At 33.2% G+C, this 13,437-nt stretch overlaps 2 protein-coding genes across 2 annotated transcripts; both read right to left on the bottom strand.

Moving 5' to 3' along the window:
- Window positions 1–7,167: 7,167 nt before the first annotated feature.
- On the bottom strand, window positions 7,168–9,019 carry LOC149900943 (catalase-like). Its single transcript, XM_090111978.1, has 2 exons — window positions 8,906–9,019; window positions 7,168–8,699 (listed from the first exon to the last, which is right to left on the bottom strand). The coding sequence occupies exons 1-2, from the start codon at window positions 9,017–9,019 to the stop codon at window positions 7,263–7,265; spliced, it is 1,551 nt and encodes a 516-aa protein (XP_089968104.1). The 3' UTR covers window positions 7,168–7,262.
- Window positions 9,020–10,198: 1,179 nt separating this feature from the next.
- On the bottom strand, window positions 10,199–12,884 carry LOC149900942 (catalase-like). The gene is made up of 2 exons (XM_090111895.1): window positions 12,756–12,884; window positions 10,199–11,744 (listed from the first exon to the last, which is right to left on the bottom strand). Exons 1-2 carry the CDS (start codon window positions 12,873–12,875, stop codon window positions 10,308–10,310), a joined length of 1,557 nt encoding a protein of 518 aa, XP_089968021.1. The 5' UTR covers window positions 12,876–12,884; the 3' UTR covers window positions 10,199–10,307.
- Window positions 12,885–13,437: the final 553 nt, after the last annotated feature.

The raw sequence follows: 13,437 nt of genomic DNA, 5'->3' as shown, positions 1-13,437 counted from the left end.
ATTTTGATTTACATATTCCACAATGTACTCGACCTAGTTCAGTGTTATATTATGGCGAAAATATTAAAATTTTTAATAAGAGAGCCGGCGGGAATTTGCATAACTTTAACATTACAATTCCTTGCTCTGCTTTGTTCGCAAGCAATATCATAATTGTTCTAGTTTTAGTGTTTTCCGCTTATTTATGTGGAATTTTTTAGTAATGAAGTGCGTTTATAGGGTTTTTAATTCTAACATGTCAGCGTTCAAATAGTTCTCTTACATAAATTTATATTTTTCACAGACATTCATTTCATGTTATTTTGAAATTGAAATAGTAAGTTATAACACTATAGTAGAGCCATTTTAATAGGCAACATTTGACAGTTCAACAAAATTCAACAATGTAACCTAGTAACGACGACATTGAATAACATGATATTTCGTTTTGTTAGAACTGCACATTTGCTTAACTTTTTTCAAATACGATTACATATTTATAATAATAATGACCGATACAAGTAATTTTAAGATTTCATTTTACTGATAAACCATTCTAAACATAATAAACAATTTCTGAATTAAAGAACTGACGTCGCTACAATTTTGTGTCAATAAACCTTTTTTCTTTTTAAATACCAGAGACGTTACTCTAAAAATCGAAATCTGACATCTAGAATCGAATGCATTGATTACTTCTGAATAAAAATCATCTTATATTAATAAATGTGTTTCAAGTTCGATTGACAAATGTTTCAAGTCAGTATCGATTAATTCACTTTAATCGATGTTTTTAAGCAGGTTACCTCTCTTCAAAGATAAAATTGATAGACGTCAAATGTTGCCTATTAAATTGGCTCAACTATAATCCTTATACATACGGAAATAATAATATCAATATTTAACAAAAAACGCAGCAGGTATATCCAAGACCATCATCATCATTTGTACGATTCTCTCTCTCAAAATTCTCTCTACCAAAATTTTCAATCTCCAATAAATCATATACATTAATCCCAGATTATATCTACAATATCCATTCCCAAATCCTCCATAATCGTATACATGTAGGGCAAGATGAGGGTCCTAGTCTTAGCACACAGTAATTAACACATACAATGCATTACGCTCGGTTACTGCTAAGCGTCGCCACCACACTGCTTATATATGGCCTAACGGAAAGCAAACATGATTGTGCGCTATATTAGCGTCTAGATTGTATAAAAATATTGCCAATATTGGTATGTATGTTATCGAGAATATCCGAAATGCAGTATATTATGTTAAAATTATCTGGCGTTCGTTAACATTCACACAAATAATTGTAATTCACTCAATCTGTGTAGGTTAATGAGAATAGATGAGATACGAATACAATATTATAGAATGCGTGGTGGCATTTCTTAATTACCACATTGCGATGTGGGCGGTTTCATTAGAGCCACAACACGAAATTCGCGATGTATATCTTTCATTCTGACCACAGCGCTCGTTTTTCGATCAATCAATATTTTCGGGGTTTGAGCAACACGTATACGTGAACTACCTAAGATAATTTACGTAGACACTATAACGATAGTGTTAATTTCAAAATCATATCAAGTTGAAGGAATTTAAAATTAGATAACATGCAATTTACAAAATATATTCACAGTCCACTTGTTTCTTTTAAATGTTCGTCACTTGTCTCAACAAATTGCATGCACCGATGACTCGTTAATTGAAACGAATTGCTGAGTGTCTCACTAACTCGAGTGAGATCCAATCTGAGTGGGTCGCAATTAGCTGGGCGGGTCATTAGCGACGTTTTAATTTAACGTTCAGTGGACCGGTAATGGCTTCCAATTGACTTCTTTTAGATTGAAATTCGAAGGAAGGATTCTTCTTGTATTGGGTATTGGTGAGATTTATTATTCTGTACAAGTTCCCCGCCGTGGCTCCGCCTGATAAACCATCATAAAGTACTACACAGACGTGAAAAAATTGATTTGGATGGGATAAGAAAAGCGATATTACCTACACATAATATAATTTCTGATTTTTACTGTTACACACGTTGAATCTATTTGTTCACTTGATATAAATATCATAAATCGTGCTATGTTATAATAAAATTAAAGTTGCAATTAATTCATCAATAAGAACAAATAAAAACAAATAATAGATGTGTAATAATTTAAGCAACGACAAAAATACTTTATATTTTATGTCACACACATTGTACCCTAACATTGGTCACAAAATACATTGTTTATTTTTTAATCCCAACGCATTGTGCGAAGCAATCACGCCTCTCCCAATCTCACAATACCGAACACATTTTATTTTGCTCCTAGAGCCAGACGCTAAATTAGAGACAGTCAAATCTACGGAATGACGACGCATGAGGGTTCAGATAATTACAAATCGCCGACTCGAGAACGGACCGGCCAAATAGTCTCCCCATTATTCAAAGGCAAAGTCAACGTTTTAGATTAAAAACGATTTTATTCCCAAAGCAACAAGTAGCTCGAGGTGGCAATCAGCAATTCAAAACTGGACAGCCTTCCCCTTACCCTAATTTACCTTTACTTATATAATTTGCTCACATTGCTGGGTCTGCATGAGATGAGCTTATTATATTAGTTGAAAAGCAGAAATGGAAGGAAGCAGAGCGATATTGTCACGGGGTGTGAAGGACCTGTGGTACATTAAAATTCATTTTTGGCGAATGTCATATTATACAGCTATACGTTATTCGTTGGTCCCGGGGGCCGGTGGACGTTTTGCGTGCAACCAAAGAAATGGGTTTCGAGATATGAGTAATATTTTATGGGATTGTCTCCGTATCTCAATATCGGGGATTATTACATGTTAAGTATGTAAGGCGGAATGTTATTGCGATATGATAGCATTACGTTTTGAATTAAATTTTAACACTTGTACTAGAGGGTTTGGTTGAAGGAATATAATGATTTTCATGTGTGAATTGTAATTGTCGGGTGTAAAGTATAAACTTCACACTCGACACTTCAAACAGGAATTTTCACACACAACACTTCACACACGACACTTCAAATGCGACACTTTATACTCGACACTTCACACTCGACACTTCTCACACGTCACTTCAAACGCGACACTTTACACCCAACACTTCTAACGGTACAGAGATAGACGGCATGTCAATCAAAATACTAGAAGGTAATTAAAAGTTGATAATTTCGCAATCCCTGTTAGAATTCATTGCCCAAAGAAAAATAATTTGCACGATAATTAGCCGTCCACATTATAATTTCAAGTCGCCACGATCGCTCATTTGCATAATTAATGCCTCGTTTAAAAATCATTTGTGAGGTTTAGCGGTTTATCTTGGATTTCGGGAGATGATCAAAATATTTTACTGTATTTTCTTTTTATATTATGTTTGTTTTAAATTCAGTGTGGTTGCGAACGGTACCTTAAACCCTCGATTTTAGTTTGTCCCTAGGGCCTTGGGGGTATAACGTCGTATGGACATTGAATATTTAAATATGCAGGATAAACAGGTAAGTCCTGTGTGAGTTAGCTTAAGGTACGAGAGTTACAAATTTCCAAATAAAAAGGCAAAAGTTTTTTCTACTTAGAGGTACATAAATTTATTATAACTTCAGGTACATGATATATCCCACATAAGCGGGGTTTAAGAGAGTCCAATGTGCCAAAATATATTTTGTAATATTTGTAAGATTGTATATAATATTACATACTCTAAGATACGTCGATGTATTAATGTTTCACAAAAGAGAGCGGATTTTAATGATTTTTAGTGGAAAAGCTATTTTATTGAACCGTAAATTATACTTATTTATATAAGTTATTATTTTCCATTCAATTATGAGATATTTAGGTATGTATGTATGTATCAAATAAAGCTACTTACTACGTACCTACCCCTTTACGAGCTCTAGTCCTCTGTCAATATTACAAATTGCGACTACCAGTGAAACATCGATTTGCTCGTTTTAGAGGTATACACAGACAGACACATACAAAAAATACAGACCAATTGATCTGTCAGACAATCACACTCTCCCATCTCGCTCCCGAGGGGTCTACCGTGCTTATTTACATAATGCGTGCTTGGGTTTTTGTGCGGGATAGGTAAAGTAACTTGTTTTTACCGACTTCAAAAAGGTTTCGTATTTGATTGTGTGTAAATACTTGAGTTTTAGTTGGCTACATCGTTTTTAAATATTATATAATGCTTACATAATATTATTATGTACTTCGCATCATTAATTTTTCATTTTTTTTGTCTACGTTTGTTTGCATCTGAAACATTTTTAGATTACCGTTTTATAGTTATTTGAAGATCGATAAAACGAGGCAACTTTCAAGTTGCACTAATAAATTCTGTTCAACAGATAGGTTTAAATATGAAATAAAAAATGATTAGTTTATCAACTTATAAATTTGCTCTATTGTATTTCAAGTTAAATAGCAACACTAATCGAGAATAGAATCAATACAGTCAATACGTAAATAAGTAACAATACTTTAAAACCGATACATTCCGTAAACAGAAAATACTTAAGCTATGTACCTAAGCGGTATTATTATCTGAGCTACATATATCAATGGCTAAGTCTAGATTTGCACAGGCGACAATATCCTGTTAATGCCTGGACTTCAGCATAATGGGACATGAGCCAACATGTATATTGTGTTACAATGCTTAGGGCTGCCAACTGCGTTGTTTTGTTCCGAGATTTGAACGGTTATATACTGTTTTGTAGTCGTCTTTTGAATACGAGAATGGTTGAGTTTATTTGGTTTCATTTTTGATAGCTGAGTTAGGAGTTGCTAGTTTTGGGAGATGCCTAAATATACTGAATAATAAGAAAATGGATTAGAGAGTGTTGTACTTAGTTAATTCTAGGTAATTGTGAGAACATAGAAACGTTTTAATTGTACATTTAACTCATGAATTTGAATTGATTTAAGCTGAAAGTGTATATAAGGTGTACGTACATTAATCTTTTCACCGTTAAATATAGATACCATTGGAGTTTTAACAGTATAAAATATATAATCATACTTAAAAATCTTAATTTGGTGCACATAAATCTTTCCTTTTACTTTGATCATTATATAATAAACTTAATTAAATACTACTTTCTTGGATGTAAGTGTATCTAAACCTATAATTATTATCATGGTGTCTTCCAGTTCAAATTTCGTTCTCCAAAATGATTGAACATAGTCATAAAGTATGTCTGTACAGTGCACAGCCCTACAAAGTGTCGCAAGCTTACGGGCTCTTTGACGATCAAGGAAGACCCACAATAGGAACGTGCTTTAATTACTTGCGACTATTCATACATTCATATTAGGTACGTTTCGATTACACTAAATGAAGCTCATGTACAAGTTTAGTGAATTATTAATTGATGAACATAACAATGTATTTATTTATATGTAAGTATCTTGAAACGTAACAAATACATCCTTTGCGATACAAAATAATTGATAGAAAAATAGAAATTAGAAACACGGAATTGCCTCAACTTAGTACTATTTTATACGATAGACCAAGACAGAAATATACCTACTGTCAGAAGGATGTGCCTCTTCCACACAAAAACTATCGATCCGATTTTGGTGAAATTCATCATGCAAATTGTTATATACCTATATATCAATTGAAGAAGGTTGAAACTAGGAATAAACATTACATTCGTATATTCAAATTAATAACCAAAAGACTATTATTGGAAAATCAATGTGTAAATGCAGTAGTAAAATATTAATGAAATGAAACAAGATGCTTCAGACTGTCGCAGGTACCGAAGTGGTTACAGTTTTAACGAGATGTTATTTGCACTTTATTTATTTCCTCTATTGATTATAAATCTACACATAATAATATAATAAAAATGAATTATGTATTGCTAAGTATTATGTAATTGTATAATGTATTTTAATTTGATTCGCTTACAGAAGCGAGTGAGATATATACAGAACTCTCAGAACTCTCAGAACTCTATATGTAAACCAATTTTCAGATTAATAATTGTTATATCCCCATAATAAACATTAATATAATTATTAAGCTATTGCATAGCTTCTATCGTGGGCCTTGAGCGCGGGGACCGAATCCAGAAATTGCGTAACGAAAAAACCTTACGCTCCCCACTCCGACGAGCTCGGAGGTGTGGCTTAAAGGTATAGCATGCAATAGCTTTACATCGGCAGTCCCCGAGTGTCACACGTCTTTTTTATTCATAATGAAACAGGCTGATCAAGTTTTCTAAATTATATTGGATTCTGTCATCACATTAACACACATAGGAAATTATCGTCTACAAAGATAATATACAATTTAAATTTATAAGATGTTTTTACTATTTGCCGTAATGGGTCGATAAAACACAAGTTATGCAAATTCACGATGATAAAACACAGGTGCTATGTTGATAACAAAATAATTGATCTACAAATTATTCGTATATTTATATAACTCTTCTGTAAACACAGTCTTTAGAATTTATCTTTAAAATTAATCATTAATATTTTTTTTTATTCTGGCAGTCTTAATAAACAAATAGATCGATTTTGACCAAATTGTTGCCTTAATATTTTATCACTACTTTGGTGCGGTTTTTTTTTAATAGATAGAGTGATTCAAGAGAAAATGTTTAGTAAATAATTTATAAGGTTTTAGACAAAGCGGGTGAAGCCGTGGGGGGAAAGTAAATTTTTATTTTTCTATATAATAATATTATCATAAACATTATGGTAATGGTAAAAATAAATAAAACTAATCATAATGCTGTCCAGGTTATGCTATTGCCAGTTATTTTCGATATAAAATGCAGTGGAAGCAGATAAAAATCTCGTGGGTATTAAGATCGAAGTGAGACGATTCGTAACGGGGTGGTTGAGAAGCATTTATCGCCGGCGAGGCTTGGGATTCATTGGGAAATTCATTTTATTTGTCTTTTCTTCATTTTTTAAAGTGTATATATGGATGTACGTTGTCCTTGAAACAATAAAACATTAGTTTATGTTGTTTATGTTGGCGTCTAGTAGTAATGTTCAAGTAATGTAATATTGTTGGGTGTTTATAGATTAAATAACAAATTGATTACTAATTTCTTTATCACGCTAATTTAATTCACATTGAAATGTTGAAAACATTTCTACAAACATTTAAGTATTGGTAACTAACACATGCCGTTCACGACAGTTATTAGAAATTTATAAGAATATAAATAGTTAAATTTTTTACAATGGCAATCTTACACGATCATATTCAAAGTTTATTTCTCAAACGGAAGGATACAAGCGGCCTCTCTCTTATATTCTTTCAAAGCTTTTTCAACTCTACCACCGAGTTCGGGATCGATCTCTTTAAATGTTTTTACTGCTCTTATTTGTAGGGAAGGTATAGCAGATACTAAGGTATCCATTATATTGCTGATCACGCGGTCCTTCTCACCTTTCGACATATTTTGATAAATACGTGCTGTTTGAGCAAAATTGTTGGATTTTCCTTCAAAAATTTCAATCAAATCCGCTCTATAAGTATCGTTATACGGCACTGGTCCGTTGAAAGAGTTTTCATAATAATTTGGTGAATCCTTTTCGTTATGTCTGACTGGAGCACGACCATCTCTATTGTAAGTATGTGCATAGAAGGGACAGTTTACCTTAATGTTATTAAAGTTAGCTCCTAAACGGTAAAGGTGGGCATCTCTATATACGAAGCTACGAGCTTCAAATGTCTTGTCCGGTGCTCCGTCAATACCTGGCACTAGGTTACAAGGACAGAACGCTAGTTGTTCTACTTCTGCAAAATGATTTACTGGATTTCTATTAAGAACTAATCGTCCCACAGGAACGAGCGGGACTAAATCTTCAGGAATCTCTAAAGTCAAATCAAATACATCGATGCTTAAATTGAGCGCTTGCTTCAGACTCATTACCTGTATACTGAAGGTCCAGCTGACCTTCTTCCCGCAAGCGATAGCTTCATATAAATCTCTAGTAAACACATCAGGATCAGTGCCCTCAAAAATTCTGGCTTCCTCTGTGGTAATGCTCGCTTTTCCAACATCGGAAATAAAGTGTAACCTAGCAAAATAAATATCACCAAATTTGTTTTGTAATTGGTACGTGTGAATACTAAATCCATTCATATGTCGATAACCTTTCGGTATACCATCGTCTCCTAACGTAGTTAGAATTGTGCTAATGCTCTCTGGATATAATGTCATGAAGTCCCATAGCACGTTGCTGTCTCGAACTGCCGTGGCAGCATTTTTTCTCTGTGATCGTATACATGTAGGAAATAATACTGGATCCTTAAGAAAAAACATAGAGGTGCTGAAGCCGACAAAATCAAAATTTCCTTCTTTTGTATAGAATTTAACTGCGAATCCTCGCGTACCTCTGAATAAGTCACTGCCCCCTCGTTCTATGACTGTCGGCGAAAACCTGACTGCAACGGGAGTTGTCTTTCCAATTCCATTAAGAAAATCGGCTTTCGTGTATTGTTCTACATTATGAGTCACTTCAAAGTAACCAAATGCTCCAGCTCCTTTAGCGTGAATGGTTCGTTCCGGTATTCGTTCACGAATAACGTGGGTGATGGAGTCCATGAAGAAGTTGTTGTAAATCAGTTTTCTGTTCAAGGTCGAGGTGTCGCGACGTTCCACTGGCGCGCCGCTACTCGTGGTCATAATGACGGTAGTCTTCTGGAATAAATTCATACAATTTTAATCTATTCTACACATTTTAGTTACCCATCTCTATAAATAATACTGAAGCGATAAGTTTATCAGCTCTATTGTTAAAAAAAATATTTATGTCGTTTTTTAATAATTTGTGAATAATTTATAAAAATTATCGAATCACCTACTAACTAACATGCCTACGTCCTCAAAAAAAAAGATGCACTCACCTCATTACTTTGTCTAAATAATTCAATTTGATCCCGAACTGGATCAAGCTCTACATCCCGACTGTGAACACATCCACACAGTAACACTAGACTCAACCATTTTAATGGAAACATTTCGCACATCATTATACCATACGTAATAGCACTGTATGCCAATTCAGAATTATTTGTAAAAATAACATAGGCACTTTTGCTTTTATAGCGAAAAAATTAATATCGAATATACAGGTTGTACTTATTTACAAACTGTATATTTTGATATAAAACAACCTTCAATAATACGTAATTTATTTCAATACACAACAATAGCATTGTAAATTAAAAAAGTAATAAAAACATAAATTTAATTTAATTACGCTTTAAAATTATATTAAACTGCAAAATAATCACGTACAGTCAAACTTAAGAAAATATCGGACATTCATGACCGATATTATTAGATTTTGTCCGTAGTATTTGACCGGTAAAGCATAAAAAATTTTCTTCTTCATTTTATTGAACATAGTAAAGAAAAATAAGTGGAGCCTCTTCTATGTGACAATTTTTCCAATTTCAAAAAAAACATTTTGTTAGATGAAAAAACTTTGCTACGTAAAATAAAATAAAACATCCTTTTTCAAAGTACTATGTATGCATTTATCTTTTTCCAATTTATAAGTGTCGATTCTTTATCAAAATATGCAAATTCTTGTTATAATAGAATTCTATATTATTTTTATGATTAGCTTTTGCTGTCAGGTAAGTAATAAACTGTGTCCCACTTCCAAAAATATTCACAGTGATTTTGAATGATTGAATATTTATAATATTTAGTAAAAAACCACTGTATTTCATACAAATGATTTAATTTAATATTTTTGAAAACCAATTGATGATCATTTTGAAACTATGTAAAATCACAAGTGAGTATTATTTAACTCACACACACCACAAAACCACATAATAACAATTTCAAGGCGATTTAACTTTGCAACAACTAATCGTAAATATGAATTTTATTTTCACTAGCTTTGAACATAATAGTATTATGTAGTTAATAGATCTCGCCAAATTTATTCTGAAACTTTTTCTGTTACTTCCCATTACTCGTATTCGTTTTTCTGCCATAACAATAATAAATTTTTATACTCACATTATTCTAAAGGATTGATGTGGAATGTGGATGTGTATTTCCGGATGAAAATTAATAATGTTATTTATGATGCTAGTTGAAAATGGGAAAGTAAATGAAGAGTAGATTGTATATATTTTTATTACAACAAAAATACAATAACGATACGATATATATGATACCAAATAAGTAATCAAGTGTATTTATTCAAGCAACATTGTTTAGAGCTTTAAATAACATGTACAAGAAATAAATCATAATATTTTAAAAACCTAATAGCATTGTATTGTATCAATCCTCAAATGGTAGGGTGCAAGCAGCTTCTCTGTGATATTCTTCTAAACCTTGCTCCACTCGGCCACCGAGCTCTGGGTCAATTTCCTTAAATATTTTCACTGCTTTAACCTGCAGAGACGGTAGGGCGGGTCCTAAACTACTCAAAAGATTGCTGACTAAGCGGTCCTTCTCACCTGTCGACATATTTTGATAAATACGTGCTGTTTGAGCAAAATTGTTTGGTTCTTTCTCAAAAATTTCTATTAATTCCGATCTATAAGTATCGTTATACGCTATTGGTCCATTAAAAGAGTTTTCGTAATAATTTGGTATATCCCGTTCATTGTCTCCCACAGGAGCGCGACCATCTCTGTTATATGCGTGTGCATAGAATGGACAATTAACCTTAATTTTATTAAAGTTAGCTCCTAAACGATAAAGGTGAGCATCTCTATATGCGAAACATCGAGCTTCAAATACCTTATCAGGTGCTCCGTCAATACCTGGCACTAGGTTACAAGGACAGAACGCTAGTTGTTCTATTTCTGCAAACTGATTTACTGGATTTCTATTAAGTACTAATCGTCCCACAGGAACGAGTGGTACTAAATCTTCAGGAATTTCTAATGTTAAATCAAAGACATCGATGTTCAAATTAAGTGCTTGTTTCAGACTCATTACCTGTATACTAAAGGTCCAGCTGACCTTTTTCCCGCAAGCGATAGCTTCATATAAATCTCTAGTAAACACATCAGGATCAGTGCCCTGTAACTCTCTAGCTTCTTCGGAGGTTATGCTCGCTTTCCCAATATCGGGGGTTATGTGTAATCTAGCAAAATAGATCTCGCCAAATTTATTCTGAAACTGATATGTGTGTATGGTAAACCCAGGAATATGACGGTACCCTTTAGGTACGCCATCATCTCCTGATGTAATTAAAAATAGGCTTAAACTCTCTGGGTATATTGTCAAAAAATCCCACATCATATTACTATCCCGGATACCTGTCGACGGATTTCTTCTCTGCCCACGTACGAAAGTAGTAAATAATATTGGATCCCTAACAACAAACATAGGGGTATTGAATCCGACAAAATCAAAATTTCCTTCTTTTGTGTAGAATTTAACCGCAAATCCTCGCGCACCTCTGAATAAGTCACTGCCTCCTCGTTCTACGACTGTCGGTGAGAATCTCACTGCAATAGGCGTTCTTTTTCCGACTCCGTTTAGAAAATCGGCTTTAGTGTATTGAGAGACGTTATGTGTAACTTCGAAGTAACCAAATGCGCCCGTTCCTTTAGAGTGAACGACGCGTTCTTGGATTCGTTCACGAGTGACATGGGAGAGGGAGTCCATGAAGTAGTTGTTGTAAATCAGTCTTCTGTTCAAGGTCGAGGTGTCGCGACGTTCCACTGGCGCGCCGCTACTCGTGGTCATGAGGAGGCTGGCTCCCTGAGATATAAAATTAAATATGTTATACTTTTGACATGCACACAATATTATTGATATTAATGCATTTATCGTTGTTTGCAAGTCAACCATTATAAGAATTTTCTTCCTCATTTCTATTAACGTGTTTTATCAGTAATGAAGTTTTAATTATTACTGCTGAAATTATTTTCCTTGAAGCATATTTTAATCAATTCGTCTTAAAATACTCCTGCTAACTTCGAAATTGCCCTAAATGCAGGCAAACTATGAGCATTACATAGACTTGGTTCTGCGATTTATTTAAAAATATAATTTTGACGCTAACTTCTCTTTCGTCAGTAAATAAATTATCTCCGAATTGAGAATACCCATAATATTATTATCGCCAAGCTATTCATTTGTAGGTACATTTATTTGATTTCTGTACTATGTCATATTTATTTTTTAAAATGTGCCTTTTTTTCATTTCTACCGTATAAGGAGAGTAGCGATAGGCTTATCACCATTGTTGAGTTAATTTAATACTGTGTTTGTTTTAATAGTCTGTTATTGATAATTATATACGATTACAATTCATAATATTATAGCGTATGGGAATTAGAAATTTCATTAGAATTTCATTTTAAATTTTAAGATATTAATCGATTATTGTCTTCCCATTATTTTTAAAACAAAATTCTAATTCTTCGTAAAAAAAATTGGTTGTCTGTAAAGTCGGTTTACTGACGATAGTACTGTTGAACGTGACAACGTCCGATTGTGCTTCTTTGTCGCTCGTTCCGCGCTCTCGCTTGCACTTCAAGCCTTACATGGAACGCCTCAGAGCGAGGTAACGCCGCATGAGTCATGTTTTTTCGTGCGTGCAGCCGGCTCCATCGAATTATAAGACGTTGTCACGTCAAAAACTTTAGTCTACTTAAATGTTTTTACTTGTTCCAGGATGTAATATAACATTCGCATGGGAATTTCCTCAAACTGCGAGCTAGCTGTTATAAGAGCTAATAATTCATTATTTTAATATGATCAACTCACCGCAGTTCTTTGTCTATATATTTCTATTTGATCCCGAACTGGATCGAGCGCTATCTCCGCTAGGGCAGACCCACTCAGCATCAACACTAAACACAACCATATTAATCTAATGCTTTTCATTTTAACAAACGTTCGTTACAATTGTGTGTAAATAAATATTATTTTTTGCTTATATAGCGGCTGAAACCGTCTATTAATATATAGGATGTACTTCTTATGAAATAAGATACGGTTCTATACACCAAATGTACTCGTTTAAGAAGAATTGTAATTAATGATATTTATAAGAATTTAGTTAATTGTTAAAACCACTTTTGATTACTTACCAATGTATAGAGAATTTGAATAAGCACTTCGACTATGTGTATCAGAAGAATCTCTTTGTGATAAATCTTCTGAAAAATTAAGAATACCTACTTAATATCACTAATATCATTAAGCCTATTCCTACGAGATCATATTCTGTAAAGTAATTCTTTTTCGAGAAAACATATTGTCATCTGCTTTACCTGTTTAGAAATAAGGGTATTTATTCTTATTTATATAGGTACTTAAATTACATGTAGCATCATCCTTTATATTATGATGTTCTAATTTATGTTTAATTGTTTATAAGTTTATCTTTATTTGCTTCATTTAATTAGAAATTTCACTATAGGTACTTCTATCATTATGCGATGTT

This window comes from Colias eurytheme, chromosome 17 (genome assembly GCF_061535395.1).
Source record: "Colias eurytheme isolate Ceu_HAF_F1 chromosome 17, ilColEury1 Martin Lab GWU primary, whole genome shotgun sequence".
Lineage (NCBI taxonomy): Eukaryota > Metazoa > Arthropoda > Insecta > Lepidoptera > Pieridae > Colias > Colias eurytheme.
The sequence above is the reverse complement of the archived record's forward strand: the minus strand, read 5'-3'. Positions and strand labels throughout refer to the sequence as shown.